Source organism: Bos indicus x Bos taurus, chromosome 27, assembly GCF_003369695.1.
Source record: "Bos indicus x Bos taurus breed Angus x Brahman F1 hybrid chromosome 27, Bos_hybrid_MaternalHap_v2.0, whole genome shotgun sequence".
Lineage (NCBI taxonomy): Eukaryota > Metazoa > Chordata > Mammalia > Artiodactyla > Bovidae > Bos > Bos indicus x Bos taurus.
In genome coordinates, this window is record NC_040102.1 from 37,990,633 (window position 1) to 38,015,335 (window position 24,703).

A 24,703-nucleotide genomic window follows, 5' to 3' on the forward strand; every position below is an offset into this window, starting at 1 on the left:
TAAATACATTCAAGCAAATATCCATAAAGATAATTTTTGTGTTTGTCACCTCTAAAATGTCTTCCTCTACTGAATCTGAGAGCCAAGCATGAGAATTTCATCTGTAATTATTGCTCTGTTTATACCTGATCTACTGTGTCTGTTCCTTGGTACCCATCCTGAGAAGATGGTCCTCTGGATGAAAGAGGCTTCCAACACCTTGCTGTTGAATAATAGTGAGGAGCGGAATGATGGGGGAGGGTGGGGAGAGGACCGTCTCTACATCCACGTGTCTGAAGGCTGTTGGGGTGGAAGAGGTCTGGGGGCTTGTCCTCTGGGGTCTGGACCAGAGTGAGCAGTGGTGGCTGCAGGGAGCCGGTGTGACCTGGGGCCCCGCGGCACAGGGGTGGCATTGAATGCTCTGGGGCTGGACGGGACCTACATCCAGACCTCATCCCTGCTCTGAGCACGGGAGGGCCTGCACCGGGTCGTCTGGGGATGCCCAGCTACTGCACAGAGGCCTCTGCCTGGCACAGAGTAAGCGGAGCGTGATCGTTTGCTCTGTATTAGTGGAGGACTTTTGTCTAAAGAGTGCTTAAAAATAGAAAGGGCTGCTTTGTGAAGCCGTGACTCACTTTTCTGTCTGCGGAAGTAATGAAGCAGAAACTGGATGACCACCTGTTAAAGCTGTTGTGTAAGGGCTTCCTGCCTTGAGGGTGAGGTTGAAATAGATGATTTCCAGGTCCACAATGCCGTGAATCGGGGGAGGAGGGGAAGGAGGAGCGACTTCGATTTCCATCCTTCAGCCTTCGCTGAAGGGACATCTGGGGGAACCTATGTTTGTGACACAGTCGTCAATATTAGTGGTGAAACGGCATCACGTGGAGCAGCCCCCTCTCTCAGGCTTTTGCCCTGAGTTGGCCTTAATTCCAGGAAAAAACAGTCACTAAATTTGATTGTCTAGTCTCAGCCAAGTTTTCCTTTGAGACCTCTTAGGTCCTTTTCAAATGGAGATTTTTTTTTTTTTCCAACCAGTTTCCTTATGCCTTTGGCTCATGTGTTCTAACGTTGCGTTATTTCCTTATGCATATTGTTGTCTGTCTATAGTCACATTTCTCTAAATATTTATTTCTATCGTCACCTTGTCCTTTAACTCATCAGCGAGCAGGCAGTGAACCAGTCTAGTTTTCACCAGTGTGGACTTCTTTCTCGTTTTTCTTTCTTTCTCTCTGACAACACTATATGGTGACAGCTCCGGCCTAGTTGCTAAATGTGTGCAGAGAGCTGCCGAAATCTGCAGTCACAGGCTGGTTTGTGGGACCTGGTGTCAGGGCCATCTGGACCACTCAGAGACTGCCGTTCCTGGGAGTGTGACTGTGAAGGCAGGCTGAGAAGGCGGGGGATGGACTGAGACCCTTAGAGCGAGGCTGTGGGGAGCCTGGGGAAAAGGAAAGAGAAAATGACTCCTGGGGAAGTCACCAAGGCCAGCACGCAGGGCTGGGTGTGAGCAGTGCAGGGGGAGAAAGGAGACGGAAGGAGGAGGGCAAGAAAGAGGTTTAAGATCTGTCCTGGTTCTCACTGTTAAGCCCTGCATCTACACAGATCCTTCAAATGAAATAGAAACACTACTCCTTACAGAAAATAGAAATTAAGCTTTGAAAGATGAAATGTATTCTAAAAGAGAAAAGAAAAATGATCTTTTATAGATAGCCATTCTAGAATCGATCGTATATTATAGAAGCACTGTAACAGCATCAGCAGCATAAACTAGTATGGGAGCTTTCTTTTTTAAAAAAATATTTATGTATTCATTTGTTTGGCTTCACCCGGTCTTAGTTGCAGCTATATCTTCAATCTTTGTTGCAGGATGTGGGATCTTTTGTTGAGGCATGTGGGATCTAGTTCCCTGATCAGGGATTGAACCCAGGCCCTGAGCATTGGGAGCATGGGGTCTTAGCTGCTGGACTACCAGGGAAGTCCCAATAAAACACAAAGAAAAAAAATTAAACAACAAAACTATCTCATATCCAAAAATATGATGATTGTGTATCTCTATTAAATAACTTTTGAAAAATCACATAAAAAGAAGTATTCTTGTCTGAATAAAATAGATTTGAAGATAAGTCCTGTTGTTCTGTTTGTGTGTGGCATCAGCATGACATTTTTACCAAATTACAAATTTTAGAGCACTAAAATCTTGCTCCTTCTTAATGTTAAAAGTTTCAGAAGTTATTTGCCTAGAATATGTGCATATTCAACTTATATTCACAACAAAACGAGAAGCGAGTTCTACAGTCTGACATTAATGTTGAATATCCATCAATTACAAATTAGTAATACTTTTTTAGGAAATATTTTTCAGCTGAAAAAAATCAGTAGCAGGTTAATGTAGCTTGTATTACAAAAGAAACCAACTTGGCTTTCAATTTCGTTTATAAGTATTATGTTTAACAAAGAAACATAAAGGATAGATAAAGCCACATCTCGTTTCTGATGTGTGTGGGTTTGGGGTTCGTGTAAGAGGATGAAATGTTGATTTTCTTTTTTTTAAAGAATATCAGATTGCTCTACAAATCTGAAAAGCATTTTATGTGTAACTCATTTGACAAGTGAAGACAGTGGCTGGAGTGAAAGGCCCAGACAGGACCCACTGGCCCCAGGTTGGCCTCCTCCAGCAGTCCCCTCCCCCAGGGGTCTGGTGGCCTTTGCATCCATCCCCAAGTCACGCTGAGTGGCAGGAAGCTCCCCTAGAAGGTGACCACTGCTCCAAAATAGAGCAGATCATGGGCTGTGTCCACCTAGGACATTAGGAGAGTAAAATACTATGATGACTGTCCTCAAGCAAGTGTCTTGCAACCTGTGCCAAGAGTCTATGAAGGATCTCCTCGTCTGTAAGGTGAAGAGGTTGGTTTAGACCATTTCTAGTGTCTCTCCGGGTCCCATCTATGAAGCTGAGACTTCTGCTCATGGTTTTATTTCCACCCCTATTTAGTTAACATGCAAAAAACAAATCTATCATCAGAGTGTTACCCTCCTCAGAGGTAGCACCCAACTGCACTATGGTAAGTCTAATATACTTGTGTTAAGAAACTTTCATCCTCGGTCTCCACATTGGAGAGCTTTTCAGCCCATTTGCCTGTCAGGAGAGAATACCCCCACCCACATATGTGTTTGGTACATAGTCAGCTGGTTCTTTTTAAAAATTCATTTATTTGGCTGTGCTGGGCCTTCGTTGCCGCACGAGAGCTTTCTCCAGCTGTGGTGAGTGGGAGTTACTCTCCTGTCGTGCCCCACTGGCTTTTGGCACACAGGCTCAGTGGACGTGGCACACGGGCTTAGGTGCTCCTGGGCGTGCGGGATCTTCCCAGATCAGGGATCAAACCCGTGTCCCCTGCATTGGCAGGCAGATTCTCATGCACTGGACCACCAGAGAAATCCAGTACTTTTTTTTGCTTGTTCTTAATTTTGCTATGTCAAAAAGCAAAGGTCGATTCAGCAGAGCATAAAAGAATGACTTGAAATTTGTTGTATTGTTATTCTGTTTGCTGCGGTGCTTTTTCTCCAAAAAGTAGTACAAAAACGTGACTAAGTTGATTGCTGTTTTGGGGATGCATGATTCACATATCTTTGAACAGCGCAATTCTCTTCCAGGTTTTAAAATAACATGCCTATTACTGATACTTGATTGTGTAGTCTGAGGTAGGCATAAGTGATGTTCCTAGTGTAACAGATAATCCATACATTTCAATAGCTTAATAAGATACAACATTACTGTTAAAAAAAAATAAGATACAAGTTTATTCCTCACTTACTTCACAGAATGTGTGTTGATGAAAGTTCTGCTTGCTCTGAGCATTGATGACTCTCCAGAAAACAGGAAGAAGAACATGGAAAGTGTCCTGGAGATTTTAGGTGCTGGGCCTGGAAATGGGCATTCTACTGACCCAAACTAGTAATACGCCCCACCTGCTGGGAAATGCAGCCTACCTGCTGTGCCCAGGAAGAGGTCAAAATGGTCTGGCAAATGCACAGAAAGGCTTCTGCCATATATTCTATGGTGATGAGCCATGCTTAGCAGGTAGCTGAAGAGGAGAGACCGGAGGGAGAAGCCGCCAATCCAGGTACATTTTCCTAACAGACGCTAGGACTGTCCACAGGGATCGCGACAGTGGCCATGTTGAGCTTCTTCTGTCTCAGGGATTCAGAAATGAAAGGGTGGTAGAAGAGTAGAAACTAAGTCGATATGGCAGTAGAGAAGAAGAACGCCGAGTCGGGAGAAGATGCATTATTCTTCAACATGTGTGTGTACTGGAGTATCTATAGACTCTGGAGGTATTATCTGCCAGGCCCCACATCTTTTCTGGATGTACCACATCTTTTCCATTGTCTAGAGTTGCTTATAATCTACCCTATCTTCTTTGCCATTAGCTTAAGCTCTTTCTAGGCTACAACCTTAAGAAGCTAGAAGCAGAAAATCAAAGTAATCCAAAGGAAGCAGAAATATGGAAATAATATAAGAATAGATATCAATAAAATAGGAAACAGGAAAATAATATAGACAATCCATGAAACAAAAAGTTGATTCTTTAAGAAGATCGGTAAAATTGACAAGCCTCTAGCTAAACTGGTGAGGAAAAAGTAGGGAAGACACAAATGACCAGCATCAAGAGCAAAAGCAAGTGCATCACTAGAGATCATAAAGACACTGAAGGAGAATAAGGAAATAGTATGGAAGGCTTTATCCCAGTCATTTTGACAACATAGATGAATGAATTCTCCAGAAGCTCACTCAAGCAGAAATAGATAACCTGAATAATTGCATATATGTGTATATTTTATGTCTTATTATTGCATATACTTATATATGTATTTTTTAAGAAATTGAATTTGTAATTAAAAACCTTCTCACAAGAAAACTGCAAGTCCAAAGGACATCAAGGGTATTATACCAAACAGTTAAGGAAGAAAGAGTACTGAGTCTACACAAACTCTTTTAGGAAGTAGGAGAGGAGGAAAAGTTTCTCAACTTATTTTATGAGGTCAGTGTTACTTTAATATTCAAACTAGAAAGATACATCACAAGGAAAGAAACTACAGACATAAGCATAGGTACAAACATTGTAAAAATAATTACCGAATTGAATCCAGCAACATGTAAAAGGAATAATTGGTATGAACTGAAGTATGTCCTCCACCCCCCAAATCATATGTTGGAGCCCGAATCCTTCAGTCCAGTTCAGCTCGGTCATGTCTGACTCTTTGTGACCCCATGGACTGCAGCACACCAGGCTTTGGGCTTTGCTGATAGCTCAGTTGGTAAAGAATCCCTTTACCAAGGGAAAGGCTACTTGCTCCAGTATTCTGGCCTGGAGAATGCCATGGACTCTATAGTCCGTGGGATTGTAAAGAGTCGAACACGACTGAGTGACTTTCACTCACTCCTAATCCATCAGTGTGACTGTATGGAGGTGATTAAGGTTAAGTGAGGTCATCGGGATGGGGTCTAATCCAGCGGGACTGATGTTCTTGTAGCAGAAGATACCAGAGATGTGTGTACGCAGAGGAAAGGCCATGTGCTGTCACAGGGAATAACTACCTGCAGGCCAGGAAGAGAGGTCTTATTGGAAACCATCCTTGCTGGGACCACGTTCTTGGACTTCTGGCCTCCAGAACTGGGAGAAAATAAATTTCTGTTTTTTAAGCCTCAAAGTCTGTAATATTCTGTTATGGCTGCTTTAGCAGGCTAATACAATAATACATCATGATCAAATGAGGTTTACCTCAGGAATAAAATTGGTTTAACATTTGAAAATCAACCAATGTAATTTACCAAAATTACAGCATAAGAAAGAAAAATTATATGAATATCTCAATAGATGCAGAAGAAGCATTTGACAAAATTCAACACTCATCCTTTATAAAACAAAACAAAAACCAACCAAATAAGAAAAAAGCCTCTCTACATACTGGGAATAGAAGGGAACTTTTCTCAACCTGATAAAAGGCATCTACCAAAAACTTACAGTTAACTTCATACTTAATAGGGGATGACTAGATGCTTCTCCCTTGGACCAGAAACTAGGCAAGGATATCTATCTGTCTTTATCACTTCTATTCAATACAATACTAAAATTCTGACCAGTGCAAAAAAGCAATAAGTAAAACTGTCTTTATTCACAAATGACATGATCAGCTGTGTAGAAAATCATAAGAAATGCGTTTAAAAACTAGTAGAATAAATTAGGTCACAGTAAAAATTGGCAAAGTCATAGGATTCAAGATCAATACACAAAAGTAAAATGTATTTCTTTATGTTAAGAAATTTGAAAATATAAGAAAATAATAACATTTAGAATAATATCAAAAAGCATGAAACACTTCTGTACAGAACTTAATAAAATATGTGCAAGTTCTATACACTGTAAACAGCATAACTTTGCTGAAAAAAAAAATCAAGAGACTAAATAAATAAAAGGATATAAGCCACGTGTTTATGTTTCAGAAGACTAGATGTTGAGATTGTCAGTACTCTCCAAACTTACCTATAGATTCAGTACAATCCCAGTTGAAATCCTAGTAGGCATTGAAAAGAAACATTACTTTGCTGACAAAGGTCTGTGTAGTCAAAGCTATGGTTTGTCCAGTAATCATATATGAATGTGAGAGTTGTATCAGAAAGAAGGCTGAGCACTGAAGAATTGATGCTTTTGAATTGTGGTGTTGGGGAAGACTCTTGAGAGTCCCTTGGACTGCAAGGAGATCAAACCAGTCCATCCTAAAGGAAGTCAGTCCTGGATACTCATTGGAAGGACTGATGCTGAAGCTCCAATACTTTGGGCACCTGATGCAAAGAACTGACTCATTAGAAAAGACCCTGATATTGGGAAAGATAGAAGGCAGGAGGAGAAGGGGACCACTGAAGGCAAGATGGTTTGATAGCATCATCGACTCAATGGACATGAGTTTGAGCAAGCTCGGGAGATGTGAAGGACAGGGAAGCCTAGCATGCTGCAGTCCATAGGTCATAAAGAGTCTGACACGACTTAGCAACTGAACAACAAAATATACATCAATAAAGCCAATTTTGAAGGAAAAAAAAACAAACCCTTTTCTCCAGGGTTACTGACTGTGGATTTATATGAATAACTAGACCAAAATAGCTCTGCTCGCAGGACTCAGAAATGAAATGATTTAAAAAGAGCCACTGCCAGAATTCACCCCTAAGAACTTGTCACCTCTTGCAGGTAATTAGGTATGTCCAGAATGAGTCTTTAGTAGGAAATAGAACGGGTAGATTTCTCACCCTTCATAAACACGGTTACTGACATTTTCAAATGTCGGAGTGCATAAAGCCGGGGTTTTGTGATGAAAGTTCTGTCAGAAGTCCTCCTACCTGCTTTGTTGACAGTGTTCACCAACACTTCCCTCTGTAGAGCCACTGAAATCAAAGGACTCCCTAAACACACGCTAGTCCCTCCCAGGATGAGGAGAGAGAATTCATTCATCTGCGCATTCAGGGAGCATTTGACGGGCGCCTCCTCTATGCTGGGCACTGTGCACTGGGCAGGAGGCAAAAAGGAAGTAAGTAAAGAAGGAGTGCTCTCTGCACCTGAGGGGTAGTCTGGTCTGGGTTTCTTGGGGTCACAATTCAGAACATTTACAGACCCAGCTTCTGGGATCTGCCATTATCACTAAAAGCCTGCCAGAAGGCTTGTGAGAACTGTGACGATGGAGACTGCTTTTGGACGCCAGGGCGGTTTTGCTGTTCTTCTCTTTGACTGTGCTGGGTCTTCTTCACTGCGTGCAGGCTCTCTCTTGGTGAGGAGCACGCACTCTAGGTACATCGGTTTCAGGAGTTGGGCACGTGGGCTCAGTAGATGTGCTGCATTGACTTAGTGCCCCCTGGCATGTGGCATGTGTGATCTTTCTGAACCGGGGACCTAACCCGTGTCCCCTGCGTTGGCAGGTGGATTCTCGCCCACTGGACCACCAGGGAAGCTCGCCAGGACACTTTTACAAATGTGAACACATGCAGGCATCGGTAGTTTCCATAGGTCATTTCTACTCCGGAACAGTACTACATGTGAAGTGCTTATTTCAGCAAAGTAGTTTTTATGTGGAATCCCCCTTCAATAAAAACACTGCTTTTGCAACAGTTCCTTTTCACTGGAATAATCCTGAAGAAATAATTTGTTTTTTGAGGGAAGTGGGGACTTTTCCCCAAACATTTTCAGTAATTATTTGGATGGTAAAGCATTTGCTAGTGGAGTGGGAGGATGCAAATAGGTTTGCAAGTGTGAAATAGAAAAGCAGCCATACCTAGGTACCTAAGTTTTTGTTCTTGATGGTTGAGTCAGTACTTGGTACTATACAAAAAGCTTTATAGTTTCAGAAAATCAAACCAGGGCAATCATATGATATTGTTAGGGAACTGTTGACTGAAACCACCCACCTTGGCCAGGCATGATAATAACCACTTGCACGAGTTGTCTCACAAAAGGAGGTCTTAATAGGGAACATGGTGCTGCCACCTAAAACTAACCAGGAGAATTTGGGAGGGGCCGAAAGGAGCGAGGAGATGCCAGCCCATATGTTCCACCAATTTCCCAGAACCCCTCATGCTGGAAACCATCTTGCTGAGAGATGCATGTGCCATCAGGAAGGACCCTGAGTCAGACCAAATATGGGCACAAGCAAGATGAGTGGCCAGAGGCAAGCCCCAAAGCTAGTAACCCCGTCACCGCCAACCCCGAGAGACTGTGAGCCACGTGGCGGAGCAGTCCTCCTGGGTTCGCTTGCCCTGCGGCTTTCTGCCTGGGCGCCCCTTTCCAATACACTCTTCTGCTTTGTCATCATGCGTTTCTCCTCGGACAGTTCATTTCTGGCGTTAGACAAGAGCTCACTCCTGGGTCCCCCTTCCAGTGACAGCATCTTTGGGTCAAACTGGCTTGTCATTTATTCAATGCCTCCTATATGCCAAGCCCCGTGTGAGGCAGGGCTGTCCAACAGAACTCTGAGAGGGTGAAAATGTTCTAGGTCTGCTGTCTAACTATAGTGGTCAGGCTCAGAAACTGGGTTTTAATTAAGTGGAGTTCCTTTCACATTTATATGGCTACACATGGCTAGTATTCATCAAATTGGACAGGACAGGAATGAGGAACAGGTCATATGAAATGTTGCAGTATTCCCAGTGCAGTTGTGGTGGGTTGGGCTAGGTGTGGATGGAGGAATTTTTCAGTTCTTTCTGTCCACAAGGGACCCAGTCTTTCAGAATCATCACCCTGAAACATGTGAACCTACAATGGAGGTGATTGAAAGCTATATCCAGAGATACAATACGTAACGTATATACTTAAACGTCCATGTAAATATATGCACTCATGTATTTATAGCAAGAAAAAAAGGCTTTGACTTTCAAAGACTTCAACTCAAGAAGTGCAAGAATATGATAGGTAGAATGGGGATCTTTCTGTCTGAGGTTCTATACTGAGGTGTGACCGCATTAGATATGAAAGTGGATCAGAGTAGATGTGAAACAGACCTCCACCCCATGTGCAGAGTTCTCAGGAGATGGTTCTGGGATCCTGCCCCACAATCTTGGATCCCACAGTCAGATCAAAGCTGTAAAAGGAAGTGAGTGTGAGGAGATTGGGCTTTCCTGGTAGCTCAGATGGTAAAGAGTCCGCCTGCCATGCAGGATACCCAGGTTCGATGCTTGGTTTGGAAAGATCCCTAGAGAAGAGCATGGCTACCCACCCCAGTATTCTTGCCTGGAGAATCCCATGGACAGAGGAGCCTGGCAGGCTACAGCCCCTGGGTTGCAGAGTTGGACACGACTGAGTGATTAACAGGAACGCTATGAAGAGACTGGGAGCAGATGGTGACTAGAGTTGTCACCTGCTTCTATTCCCCATTAGGGGAAGGTGGAAGGTTCTACTCTGTGACCCCAAGCCTAGTGAAGGGACTCCAAAGGGACCCACTGGAGAAATTTGAAACTGTCCCCTGTAGCTGGAAAGCGCTGAGGATGGTGGTCTCACTCAGACCGGAAAGCTCACGGAGACTGTGGTTCCCCGGGAAACTCGGTGTGAGGGAGAGCTGAGTGCTCTGGGGGCAGGGCGTGAGACCCCCTGCTCTGTGGTTGGGGTTAGCTTGAGCTTCCAGAGTTGCTGAGCAGGGGCCATGAGTCTTCTCATGGACCAGACATGGTCCACGTGCGAGAGAGCTGGCATGGGGTCAGCCTTCTTGGGGTCTCTCCAATGGGGTGGCCTGGAGCATCTCAGGAAGAAGAGGAGGTGTTTTGGAGGTACCCAGAGCTGAAGAACAGGAGCAGAGCTTGTCACCCACTGTCTCCTTCCAGAGCATGCTTGCAGTTGAGCAGCAAAGAAGATCTGGTGCCAGGTGAAGTCTGGGCACTCTCGGACAGGACCCTTTAATTACTAAATCAACCCTGTGTCTAGAGTGAGCTGGACTATTTCTGGGCCTGCCAAGTTTTCATTTAATGGAAGAGAAGAGTGTCTCCCACCGAATGAAACAATTGTGGAGGACAGTTCTGGTCACACCAGGATAGAACTTATTCAACAACCTGGTTTTAATGTGAATATTGATTCCATTAGCTTTTCCTTGTTATAATTCCTAGAAGGTGTGGTTGGCAGTTCTTTTCTTTTGTAACAAAAATAAATTAATTACAAAATAACTAATAATTAATTTCTATCAGCCTGGAAACCTCTGTATGAATCAAGTATCTTTTTAGTGAATTCTAGAGGTAATTATTTTTGTACAAAAATAGCAAATATTAATTAACTAGGTCAGGTATAACAAATTAGCTTGAGACAAGGTGAGAAACTGCTAGAACTATAGGTATAAACACACTTTTACATTTTTCTTGAAAATGATGGAATGGGCATGGTGATAAAAAAGAGAAGTGATGATTGCAGGGTGCAGGGCATGAAGACAGAGAAACTACTCATTGAAAACTTGAGAGGAAAAAGTTTCATGTAAAAATTACCTGAAAATATTCCTTTGAAGAACATCTATTTGCTTTCCTCCTACTTTGTCAGCCTCCTTTGCTGGTTCTTAGTCATCTCTCTAATTTCTTAGCTTTGCATTGGACTCTCCTCTTTTCTCTCTACCAATCCACTCCTTTGGTAATCTCTTCCCATTTCATGGATGTAGATACCATTTCTACTCTAACTTGCAAATCGCTCCAGCACCAAGCTCTTCCCTGAATTCTGATCTCCTGCTGTTTATGCAGCACTGCTGCTTGGTTGTCAGTCTAAAAGGTGCCTGTAACTCACCCTGTCCAGAGCTGAGGGCTGACCTCCCCTGCCCAGTCCGGCTCCCCCTATAGTCTTCCCAGCTCACTTCACCAAATCCATCTTGAGCAGTTCCCTTCCAAATCCCTGTTGTCATCCTTGGCTCTCTTTCTCTTCCACCCTCCGTCTATCAACCAGTCCTGTCAGCCCAGCCTTCAAAAGATGACAGATTCTGAACATTTCTCATCTCCTCCTCTGCTTCCACCCTGGCCTCTGCCACCCTCATCGACTTGAATTGTTGCGTTAGCTTCCTAATTCTTTTCCCTGTTTCCAATGCCCCATATAAGATAATTCTTCTTGTTGTTCAGTCGCTAAGTCGACTCTGCCCTTAGCGACCCTTTGCGACCCCATGGGCTGCAGCACGCCAGGCTTCCCTGTCCTTCACTATCTCCCCGAGTTTGCTCAGATTCATGTACATTGACTCGATGATGCCGTCCAATCATCTCATCCTCTTTTGCCCCCTTCTCCTCCTGCCTTCAATCTTTCCCAGCATCAGGGTATTTAATGAGTTGGCTCTTTGTATCAGGTGGTAAAAGTATTGGAGCTTCAGCTTCTGCAGGCATGAGTCCTTCTAATGAATATTCAGGGTTGATTTCCTTTAGGATGGACTGGTTTATCTCCTTGCAGTCCAACGGACTCTCAAGAGTCTTCTTCAACACCACAGTTCGAAAGCATCAGTTCTTTGGCACTCAGCTTTCTTTACGGTCCAACTCTCACATCTGGACGTGACTACTGGAAAAACCGTAGCTTTGACTACATGGACCTTTGTCGGCAAAGTGATGTCTCTGCTTTTTAAAACGCTGTCTTGGTTTGGTAATCCTGGTAAAACACAAGTCAGATTGCACTGCTCCTCTGCTCAAAAGCTTCCAAAGTCGGTTAAAAGCCTGGATCCTCACAGTGGCCCATGAGACCGCACACATCACACCTCCCGCCACCACCTGTCACTCACACAGCAATTGGCGCACTGACATTGTTGCGGTGGTCTCTGCACTGGCAGTTTACCCCCCACCTACAAGGCTGGCACGCTGGCCCCCTTGTCCTCACTGAGACTTCCCTTTCTCAGCATGGATAGCCTTCCCCAAACACCCTTTGCAACCATCCACTCCCCACACCCATGGTCCTTACCCCTCGTTGCTCTTGCTTGTTTTATTGTTCTCTAAAATGCTTATCGCCATGTAATGTCCTATAAATATTAACTTACCTTACTTATTTTCTGTCTTTTTCAAACTCATGAGACTGTAAGCTCAGTGAGGACAGCAGTGTTTCATTTACTGCTCAAGTCCATCAACTGTACCTAGTATAGTACACAGTAGATGTTCCAGAAATACTGGTCATATGAATGCATAAAGAGTAGCTGTCCATGAGAAAGACAATAAAAAATAAGCTGAAATGTTTGTGTTTCTTTATTTGTGTTTCTTCTTCTTCTTCTCAGGTATAGCTGACCTATTTGGATCCTGGGGAAAAGGTGAACTGGGTCCAGCCTGTGAGCTAACATTTCTGTGCAGGCACCACAGGGGGTCCATGTCACTTCCCCCTTGACTGTCCTCAGATTCCATGCTCTCTGAAACCACCAACGCAGACAGACTGCATTTGTGTTCTTTGCTTCTTGTCTGCCAACCCTCTTATCCACCCAGCATCCATTCAGTATTTATTAGAGTCAAATGCTCGGTGAATTTTGCCCTAGACACACCCTCTTAGTTTTACCTTGGGCTACTAAAATTCAAGGACAACATGATTGTAGCTTGTGTATTTGAGATGAATATTTGTTGTGTATGTGTAATTGAATAGTACATAAATAACTGGATATTCTATCTTGGATAATGGCAAATTTCAACTCAAAAGTTATTCATTGAGCCTTTACTATGGACCAGACACAGTGCTAGAAACTAGGAATTTGACAGTAAACAAGATACTGTTCTTCAACCTAACATATCCGTTATAGGTATACAATTGATATATCATTAATGTGTAAGATGTCTTTTAGTTGAAAATACTTTAGAGGTTAGAGTTGTTTCTATATTTCAAATAAAAACCAAAAAAAAAAAATGCATGTTCTAAGACTCTTTTATTGTTTGAGAATTCAAGTAATAGACAAGAGTGAACCATAGATCACAATGAAAAATTTTCTTTTGACATGAAATAACTGACATCTAGGAAATGAAAAAACAATAATATTAATAAAAATGGATTTAAGAGAACTTAATGTTAATCATTGCCTAAAAAACTTGAAATGTCCCCAAATCCTACAGTTCATATATGAAATAAATGTGAGATGTTTTCTTAAATTTGACAACATACTAAAATCGTGCATGTTATTTTCAGTAATGAATGTGAGACAGGAACTTTTAAAATGTAAAAGAAAAAACCCCCAACGATGTTTGATTAACTATGCTGGAGAAAATTCTTATTTTACCCATAGGAAATGTTGTTATAGGATTATTCTACTACTTCACACCCACTAGAATGGCTATAATCAAATACAGACAATAATCAGTGTTGGCTTAGGATGCGGACAACTTGGAACCCTCATACATGGAAATACGAGATGGTGCAGCCACTGTGATGCACAGCTTGGCACTAAAATTAAACAGAGTTATATATGACCTATGAATTCTACGCAAGAGAAATGAGAATATAACATCCATACAAAAACTTGCACAGGAGTGTTTATAGCAGCAGTGTTCATGAAAGCCAAAAAGTAGAACAACACGAATGTTCATCAGCTGATGGATGGGTAAATAAAATGTGGCCTAGCCTTACGGTGAAATATTATGCGGCAACAAAAGGAGTGAAGTTCTGATGTATGCTGATCATGGATGAGCACTGAAAATGTTAGGCTAAGTGAAAGAAATCACTCCCGAAAAGACCACGTAGTGCATGATTCCATTTACATGAAAAGTCCAGAAAGATGCAAGTCCATACAGATAGAAAGAAGCTTAGTGGTTGTGTGGGGCTGAGGGGATTAAAAGAAAAGAGCAGTGACTGCTAAGCATATAGCATTCTTTCTGGGGTGATAAAATTTTTATAAAACGGATTGTGCAACTCTGTGAATATACTAAAACACATTGAACTGTACGGTCTAGGTGGGTGAGGTGTATGAGTTACATCTCAATGAAACTGCTAAAAAAAAGTCATTCCAAAGAAATGATCAAGAGTATGCAGCCAAAACACACGGGGGAAAAGTACTGCAAAGGTATTTTAGGAAGTTAATTAATAAAAATCTGTGATTTTTCTGGATTTGGTGGTGTGTGTGGAACTTGTCAAGTTTTAGAAATTTGCATTGAAGTTTGTTTCCATTCTAAATAGGTCTTCATTCTTGTACCAAGAAAAAAGAAAGAAAGAAAAAATATTATACAATCTGATACTTCAAACTGGTCTTCAGAAATAGTGGGGATTAACTGTATGCATGAATCATGCATGAGAGAATTTCAATTTCCTTTTCATTTCTTCTTTTGGCCTCCAGTAATTCATGCCTGGCCTGTTATCTTTTCTCTTTGCATAATACACCGCGGGGCTCATGGGCAGAGTTGGTGGAGGAAGACTGGGGTAACGACAGAGCAGCCCCCGCCTCTTTCCTGCTGCTCCCTGGCTGGGTGCCTCCTTCTACTTTTACAAAGTGGATGTTTGTGTATTCTGACAATGAACTTGAGCACAACTGTGAAACTTTGAGCTGGGTGCCTGGGATCTCTCGGGGCTAGAGTAGTGGAAATGGGAATTCATCCTTTATTTCCAATCTTTCAAGACGCCTAACAAAACATTTACACACAAAATACGGTCTGGCAAAATGAGAGGTCAACCTTTTTTTGATTTGCTTTGAACTTTATCAACTCAGAAGTGGCAACACTGGCTAATTTGTGCTGATCAGAATCTTCAACCATTATGTCTTTGATCATTTAAGGTGGGAGAAACGAATGATTATTTAATAGACGTGATCAGCTTTGTAAGTAAGATCTTAAAACATGTTGGATTCAGGCAGGAAAAAAGTTTCCTTTGTGATGACAATGTTTCTGTTGCTTAACTTTGGAAATGCCTCTTTTAAAATATAATTTCATTAACTATTTTCGGCTATGTTGGGTCTTCACTGCTGCATGGACTTTTCTCTAGTTGCGGAGCCGTGGTGTGCGGGCTTCTCATCGTGGTGGCTTCTGCCGTTGCAGAGCACAGTCCCCCAGGGCGAACAGGCTTCAGTAGCTGCAGAGGGAGGGCTCAGTAGTTGTGGCTCCTCAGCTTTAGAGAACAGACTCAATAGCTGAGGCCCAGGGGCTCAGTTGTTCCGCAGCACGTGGGCTCTTTCTGGATCAGTCAAACCCACATCTCCTGCATTGGCAGGTGGATTCTTTACCACTGAGCCACCAGGGATGCTCTGAAATGCCTTTCTTTAACATTTACCATGGACCAGGAAGTTTACATAACTTGTCATGCTAATAATTCTTCATGTTATTATCACCCTCTTTCTATAATCGAGGAAACAGTCTCTGATTATGTGTCTATCCCCAGTTCCCTTAACTAGTAAATTCCTGCAAATCTATGTCTGCTTTGCCTTTTCTATGAAGTTATGTCTGTGTATAGTTGGCATGATTTTACATTCAGCTCAAAATGCTGACCTTCTTCCATTAATGAGTGTTGGTTGATTTTCCAGGTAAAGGCCACCAGGTCAGTGCTCATGCCCCAGGTAGCAACTGCATTTCTTACTTGGTTTTACATCTGATTGTTTGCCAACAAAATCATCAGACCTCGAGGTTCAAGGAAGGTGGGAGTTTATTGAGAATAGGCACACAGGTACTGTCTTCTTTGTATCATTCTGTAAGAGGGGGGATCCATAAGGGAGAAATACACCCAAGTAAGTGAAAGCGAAGTGAAAGCCGCTCAGTGGTGTCCAACTCTTTGCGACCCCATGGACTATACAGTCCATGGAATTCTCCAGGCCAGAATACTGGAGTCGATAGCCGTTCCCTTCTCCAGAGGATCTTCCCAACCCAGGGATCGAACCCAGGTCTCCCGCATTACAGGCGGAACCTACACATCTGATCAAACTTCTTCCCTGGCAGGGGAGCGTGGACTAAGATCATTTTCAGACGCTGGAATGGATCTGTATAAATGCATGCACCCCCTCATTCTGGTTCCGCTGGTGAGTACCACTGGCTGACTGGTAGCTGTGGAAGAAGGGGCGAGGCACAGTAGGGGACGCAAGGGCCTCTTGCACCCTGACCTGGTGGGCGGGCTCCTCGGGCCACTAAAGAACCTGATCCTCCATGTCCACTCACAGCTTGGCCACCTTAGTCATTCCCGTGTCTTTGCGCATCTTCTACCACCGCAGAAGCCAGACTTTAAAGTTCTAGGACTCTTACGGAGCATGGAGCCGCCGGCCGCGCGGGGTTCTTATTCAGGAACTGAGCGCGGTATTTGCAGGTAACAGACCTCGCAAAGGGGTTTAGGACCGCACCAAGCGGACCTTTCCCAGCGCGAGTCTCTGCCGCTCAAGGCTCGAGGGAAAGAGGAAAAGGGCCTCGGCCTGAGGCACTCCGGTAGGAAACTGCAGTTTAGGCCGGGATACCCCGGCAGGCTCCCATTCGGGGCGGCACGGCCCGTGGCCGGAGCGCGGGATCTGCCTCGAGGGACCGGACTCGGAAAGGGTCGGCGGGTCGCCGGCGAGCAACCCCCTACACTGACCCCCAAGGGCCCCGCCCGGCGGCTCCGACCCAAGGGAGCGCGTCGGCGCTAGACCCCGGACCGCGGGAGACGCCGCCCCCTTCGAGGCTCCCCTCACGGCGCCTCCTGACTGCAAACTCCGTCGGAAGCGCCGCTCGCTTTCCTCAGGGAGACGGCGAAGCAACAGGCAGGCTTCCGCTGGAGGCCGGCGACCGCGAGCGCCGCGCGGGACCCGGCCCGGCCCCCTCTCTTCCCGCTCCCGCTTTTCTCCCCCTTCCCCTCTTCTCTCCCCTTCTCTCCGAAAACCGCCTACCTCCCGGCACCCCATCCCTTCCCGCCACCCGCCGGGCTGCCCCTCCCGGGCCCCGCCCACCTCCCCGCACCCCTGTCCCTTCCCGTGCTGCCCCCCGTCCCCGGGCCTGCCCCTCCCCCGCACTTCTCCGCCCCCGGCCTGCCCCTCCCCTTCCCGCGTCCTTGTGGGGCACGCCCCCACCTCCGGCGCCCCTCCCACCGTCGGCCCCATCCCTTCCCGCTCGCCCCTTCCCAACTATCTCCCCTCCCTCTCCTCCCCGGGGCCCCGCCCCCTCTCCTGCCCCCTCTCCCGCCCCGCCCCCTCCCCCCTTTCCTTCCCCGGTGCCACGCCCCCTCCCCACTATCTCCCCTCCCTCTCCTCCCCCAGGGCTCCGCCCCCTCCCCTCCCCCTGAGGACTCCTCCCCCTCCCCCGTCTCTCTCCCTCCCCTTCCCCTCCCCCTCCCGCGGCCCTCCCCCTTCTCCGGGCCCCGCCCCCGTCCTACTCTCCCTCCCATCCCCCTCTCCCCCCCGAGGGCCCCGCCCCCTCCACGCTCGCCCCTCCCTCTCCTCCCCCAGGGCCCCGCCCCTCCCCTTCCCTGCCCCTCCCCCGCCGTCCCCGGGCCGCTGACGGGCCTCAGCCTCCGCCAGGGAGCGCGCTCCTCGCCCGCAGCCCGCCGCCCGCCGGCGTCCCCGGAGCGCGACAAAGAGCGCGCCGGTCGCCCGCCCTCTCGCCGTGGCGCCCGCGGCTCCGGCGGCTCGGCGGGCGATGGGAGATGGAAGGAAGAGACGCCGCGGTGAGGCTCGATCCGGCGGGCGGGCGGGCGGCCGGCGGCCGTCGGGCCGGCTGTGCTTCGTGGCGACTGGGTCCCGGGTCCCGGGTCCCGGGAACGGCTTCCTTTCTGCCCCTCTTTGTGAGGGGCCGGGAGGCTCGCTTGTGGGGTGGCGGCTCGGGGGCTTCACGCCGAGCCCCGCTCTCCAGCCGCGAGGCCGGGGCGGCGCGGGAAGCGGGAGGAGCCGGTCGGCGGAGCGCCGGGCGCTCCGGCTCGCCTGGGTTGCGGGGAGCCCAGCCGCGATCGGCGCGGGACGGGGGCGGGTTCCGAGCCTCGGAAGGCGTCGCGGCCCTCCGGTTTTCCTCGCCTTTAACTTTGCCCACGGGTTCATGCCCGGAGCTCCGGCAGATGATGCTGCGAGACGTGAAAAAACCAGGCACCGCTCGGAGGACGTGGGTTTAGAGTGCTGTCGGGGGGCCTGGTGGGTAAATGTGTTGTCTGTCGGTCCGCCTTCCACGGACACGGGGGTTTCCACGCCGGACTCGCTCCTGAGTGGGTCCAGGCACTGGTGTAGGGAAGAGGAGGTCTGGAAAATGCCCCTCCTTGGGACGGATCCTGGCAGCACACGCTTCCATTCAAGAGCTGTACCTGGATATTGCAGAGCCTGGTAGCCCGGTGAGCGCGACTGGCTCTCTGCTGTCAGGGAGTTTGCTTTCTAGGACGGGAGGCTTGGGTGGAGATGTGAAGGAGGAAGGCGGAGGAAGGCTTGGTTCTGGGAGCCGAGGGCCTGGACGGCCTCTGCTGGCAGCTCTGGATGGACCTTGAAGGGGAGGGTCGGGTGGGGGCGAAAGGATGCTCCTCACAGGAGGAGAGCAAATGCGCTCTCTGGGCTTCTTTCAAGAAATACTGGACCATCCTTCCTTAGAGTATTCACAGATCAAGGGATATTCTTTTTAAAAGTCGTTGATTTTGTCCTCAGCACTAAGCGCAGCATGCTCAACAGAAACATCACAATCACAGTAAAGCAAAACAAATGAACACCTTCCCAGACAATTTTTAGAAGGTCTATTCTTCTGTATCTTTCTATATCCACTCACGAATCATATCAAAAATCTATGAGGCTGTTTGTGAGATACTTCATTAATATACACTTCGTACTAAATGGAGCAGAGTGGGTATGGTGAAAATTACTTAGACACGTGGCTTGTAGATTTTGTCACTGACATGATGAGTTTCAGCCTCTGTCTAGGGCACATCCTTTAACCTCTGGAACTGAAATTTCCTCCTGTGTAGGATAAGAGGATTGGGTAGATAGATGCTTTCTCAGAGCCTTCCAGCCCCAGCATTTTATGGTTTCATGCCTAAACATGTACATGCATTCCTTATTCAGTGATTTACTCTCAGCTTCACCTCTGAACATCTCTCAGTTATGTGAATCAACACTCATCCTGGTCATTAAATGGGGGAGATATTTTAAGGCGAAATTCCACAGTTGTATGTTGTTTTTAAAAATGCAAGTGTAAGAAGCTTTATTTGCAGATCTGACTGAGTGCTGGCTTTATAAAAAGTTTTGTTAACACTGTTCATTTCATTAATGACCAAAGAATAATACATGCTTTGTTATCCACGTTGTATTAAGGGGTTAAATTTTGCTTTTCATTAAATACCAGCCCTTATAAAAGTGAGATACCTTGGGAATTTGGAAATAAAAATAAGACAGTAAATTAGCTCATTGAAAAAGAAAAATTCAGAGAAACTTTCCATCAATGGCTCAATTCACTTTCTAAAACCTTGATATTTATCTGTTTGCTGACCGTGATGGAAAATATGAGTGGGATTTAGCCTGGCATTATATTAAAAAAACGCGTCTAAAGCGTCTAAACTCCTTTTAGAGTTGATTTCCCCGCCCCCACCCTCCCCAACCTTGGACATTCTGGAGTCATCTGACATCATTCATAAACTAAGACTCCAGTGTGGTAATGGATTAATCCCAGTCTTGGTTAAGAAGTGCCGAGGCAAAAACTGTGTGAATGTTAAAATATGTATGTACTTTGGCCTCCAGACTGGTTTGTTTGAGGTTTATCTGAGGTTTTGTTGTCATTTGGCAATTCTGAAAAGATTATTTCTTTGGATTTGGGTTGGGTTAGGAGAAGGCAATGGCACCCCACTCCAGTACTCCTGCCTGGAAAATCCCATGGACAGAGGAGCCTGGTAGGCTGCAGTCCATGGGGTCGCTAAGAGTCGGACACGACTGAGCGACTTCACTTTCACTTTTCACTTTCATGCATTGGAGGAGGAAATGGCAACCCACTCCAGTGTTCTTGCCTGGAGAATCCCAGGGACGGCAGAGATTTGCTGGAAAGAATTTTAGCAGTAGCATTATTTTTTTGTGAGTGTGTGTCCCTTTGTACCTTTCCGTGTTTCTGAGTTATGTGTCCATCTTCCAAAGACATTTTTCACACACTCCAATTTAAATAGTGTTGGTTGTAGTGGTTGCAGCGGTAATGTGAATGGCTGTTGCACTTTGCAGAATGGGGTAGTGGGGAGAGGGGAGAGGAAAGATACTTCCAGCATGTAGTGAAGTTACTCTTAAGCTCATTTACTGGATTCCCATGCCTCATTCGAAAACAAGGCGATAACTCCCAACGCTAATAATGAATCTTTGCTTCTGCTATCTTATTTGTGTAAAACAGCACGTGTCCCTGCAGTCCTTGTTTTCCACTGTGCCCAGAAGTTCAACTAACTGGGGCCTTGTTGGCGCCAGTGGACAGAATTTTGTTGACACTCCAGGACACAGAGGTGGTGGGGTGCTTTCTCTTTTGGGGACACCTGTGATGTAAGGAAGGGAGTCACCAGCTTCTCTCCCCTGCCTCCGTGGGAGCACCAGGCCCTGGCCGTGGCTGACCACTCATTTCTCCTGGCTCGTTTAACTGGGAACAGCCATCTATTATTAATAGTTTGAAACTCGCTTTTCTCTGGTCATAGACCAGTAGATAAGTCAGAATAGTTTGTACATGTTGATGGACATTGTGGGAAGTTTATCTTTGAGGTTAGGGTAAGTGGGAGAATGAACACTTTGACCTGAGCTGAAGGCTTTTTTCTTACATAGTAGTTTCAGATCGGAGAAGGAAATGGCAACCCACTCCAGTGTTCTTGCCTGGAGAATCCCAGGGATGGGGGAGCCTGGTGGCTGCCGTCTCTGGGGTCACACAGAGTCGGACATGACTGAAGTGACTTAGCACTAGCAGCAGTTTCAGATAGGTTGTCTGAGAAGCAGCATTTTCCTTTAAGTTTCAAATGATGGCCTGACTTTTGGGAAAATGCTTATTTTATGTGATATTTTCAAGCATGATACATTGTTACAATCACAGCTAAAGTTTATTGAGATCTAGTTGCTGTTTTAACACAGGTTACCTCTAGTCCCCATTACAGCCCCGTGTGGTCAGTACTGTCATTACTTCCAGTCTGAAGTCTGGAGAAGTTACTTAACACAGCTAAATAAGCCACAGAGCTGAGATTTAAACTTGGCATTCGAGTGTTCTTAACCACCACTCTGCTTCTATGTCCTCAAAGTTAGCATTGTGTGTTGCAGGATTTTGGCTCTCGTATTTAGATTCTCTGGGTCTTGGAATCTGAAATTGGATGACTAATTTGTCAGCAAGCATTATTTTATATGTCTATTGGCTTAAATGGTGGGAGCGGGATTGTTGTTTGGCTCAAGAGATGGAAACTGTGTATTTTTCCTTCAAAAATGCAGTGTCTAAAAGGATACTAAAGGGATTATGTAAGGAATTCCATATAGTTATAAGTACTTAATTGGAATTCAAATAAAGCAGATTCACCATTTGAAACTGAATGTAAAGCTCGCCCATTTTGACTTACAGTTACGTCACACAGAAGTGACCTAGAGTTTTGTATATGTGTGAGGATCAGTCTGCTTTCCTTGTTTTTTTTTCTTCTAGGGAGCTGGGATTTAGGTTGTTGGGAGAGGGGTCTGAAACAATAGGAGGACGGTGAGGGGCTGAGCCGAGGGCAGTCATAAGAAGATCACGTGGCAGTTGCTCCCCCATTCTCTTGCCTTCTGTTCCCAGACCTCTGCTGAGAAAAAGCGACTTATAGAAATGAAGCTGGTTCTTCCTATGGCTCTTCAGTCTGTGGACAATTAAAGTGGAAACATTTAAATAGATGGTTTTGTTTGTTTCTTTTGTTTGGCCTTCCCGTGATTATTGGTTAAGGAACAGTGGAACTGCTTTTCTCTGCATATGATAACTTACAGGCTGTTTTGAATTTCATTTTTCAACAACTCTTACTTTCCAAGAAGTTATTTGGTAAGCACAGTAGCGTGGATTGAGTCACAGGACTCTGACGGAAGGGGAAATCTGGGCGTAACAGTCAGTGGCACAGACGATGTAATTGGACGATTGCTGCCTTTCTGATTATGTTATTTTCTAGCAAAATTATATTGGGAAATGGCATCAGGTTGTGTGACCTTCCGGAGCATGGTCTCCGACCGGACCTGCGTGCCTCTAAAAGGCACAAGTAGTGCGTGTTTGAAGAAGCAACATGTGTCCTTGGGTCTGAAACTTTTCACTTGAATAGCAAAGTTCCCTTTGGACAGATGTTTATGCTTTTCAGCTTCATTTCTTTGCTTCTTCTTCTTTTTTTTAATGTTTTGGTCTTTTTGGCCACGGGGTGTGTGGGATCTCAGCCCCCTGACCAGGGATCGAATCCACACCTCTTGCATTGGAAGGCCAAGTCTTAACCACTGGACCACCGGGGCGTCCCTCAGCTTCATTTCTGTTGACTCCAAAGGGTCCATGAGCTGCTACCCCATCTCCTGATGCTTATTTCTCCCCATGCAAGTCTTCCATGGAGGGAAAAAGATTCCATTGTTTTCCACGAGCATCTGTAAGTATATTATGGCAGAAACCGAAGTATAGATATTAATATGCTGTTCAGTCATTCATTCATGCAGCAGATATTAAGTATTGATACTTACCATGTGCCAAGCTCTTTGTTGGGCTCCAAAAAGCCTTGTCTACTGACCACTCAGAAAACCTGCCAAGAACATTTAGAGGTTAACCAGGGCCATATTTCTGAGTGTCAAACCTCACAGCCTGTAAATATTGAAACTACTGTATTTAAGAACTCTTTCATAGAATCCTCTTAGAATCAGTGAGTTGCCTCCAAATCAGTATTGTTCAACACGACTTTATATTCGTTTATATCCGTGCTGCCTCATGTGGCAGTCAGTAGCTGCGTGTCGCCACCGAGAGCATTTGCAATTTGGCTAGTGAGATTTAGGAACTGAATTTTAAATTTTATTGAATTTCCGTGAACTTAAGTAGCCTCCTGTGACTCGTGGCTAATGTATTGGGGCAGCAGCTGCAGAGCAGAAATGCTTTACGTGGTGGCGGTGGTGGTCCTGGGCAGGCATCTCCCACTGGGCCATCTGGTTGCTTATGGTATGTTTACTGACTGGGCTTTGCTAAGCTTCTACTTCTGTACATGTTTACGCCATCATGTCTGATGGGTCCCAGAGCAGGGAGAGGATACAGAGGCATGGGATTTTAATGGAAATGAAAGTGAAGACAGAATCACTGCAAGTGAGAAGAAGAATGTATTCAACAGGCGGAAAAAAAAAAAAAAAAAAGAATACTTTGTGTAACAGGTAGCCTCAGCAAGATGGAGGAAAAGTTTTTGATAAAACAGAAAAATGAGTGCCTGGCTGAGATTCACTATTATATACATTCAAGAGCTGGCTGTGAGTTGTTTGAGAACGTAACAGAGATCCTAAGAGCACTGCCGTTGACCTCTTCGTTTCAAGCTGTGGATAGCTGCATAGCTCCCAGACGCCCTTGAACCTGCATAGCATCACAGTCCGTCTCCAGGTGGGGAGTGCTGAATATCCAAGTGGCTAAGGCCTTTCCTGGGACCCCAAAGCTATTCTGAGGTCCAGTAGATTTTTGAAGTAGATAAAGCTGAGTAGGAGAGAGTCTTGTACAGCATGGCAAGGGGTGTGCCTAGTTTTAAAGCTGCATTGTTAGTAGAGGTGTTTCAGACCACAGACTAGAGGGAAAAAACCTTACTTTTTTTTTATCCCCAAACACTTTTCAGTCTGGAAGGTAAATAGCCACATTTATAGACACTGGGGTTTCTCCGGGGTCAGGCATGTGGGAGGTAGCCTTGAGTATAATAGCAGGTGTGAACTCATGAGAGGATTCTCAAGGTTAGGCTTCTGTTGGAATACATGATTATTTTGAGTTTTCTAACTTGTGGTGAAAGCACAGTGATATCAAGGCATAACATTGCAAAAATGTGGGGATAGGAGGAGGAGGAAGAATAACATACTTGCCAGACACTGTGTGAAGCGGGGTGTGTGTTTGTGTGTCTGTGTATGTGAATTTACATCTTCTTATATATTCTTTACAATATTGCAAGCTAGGTAGTATCCCCATTTTCAGAGGATGCATTTGAGGCTCATGGAGGTTAAATGGGATTCTTTTTTTAAAGCAATCGTACTGAGATAAAATTCACATGCCACACAACTCGTCCATCTAAAGTATATGTTCCCTGATTTTCAGTACCTTCACAGAGTTGTGCGTTCATCCTCTTAGTGGACTTTAGAGTACAGTAATCACCCCGAACAAACTTGGGATCCATTAGCTGTTGCCCCGTAATCTTGCTGGTGCCCCATCCCC

At 45.5% G+C, this 24,703-nt stretch overlaps 1 protein-coding gene across 4 annotated transcripts in view; it reads left to right on the forward strand.

Moving 5' to 3' along the window:
• Positions 1-24,703, forward strand: part of PSD3 (pleckstrin and Sec7 domain containing 3) — a 495,595-nt gene that overhangs the window by 55,328 nt on the left and 415,564 nt on the right. For 2 of the 4 annotated variants that reach the window (XM_027529599.1, XM_027529601.1), the window contains exon 1: positions 17,865-18,026. The exons of the other annotated variants lie outside the window; for them this stretch is intronic. In XM_027529599.1, the coding sequence (XP_027385400.1) occupies positions 18,006-18,026 (21 nt within the window). In that variant the 5' untranslated portion in view covers positions 17,865-18,005. Of the gene's footprint in view, positions 1-17,864; positions 18,027-24,703 lie in introns of those variants that run through there. 4 annotated transcript variants of the gene reach the window in all.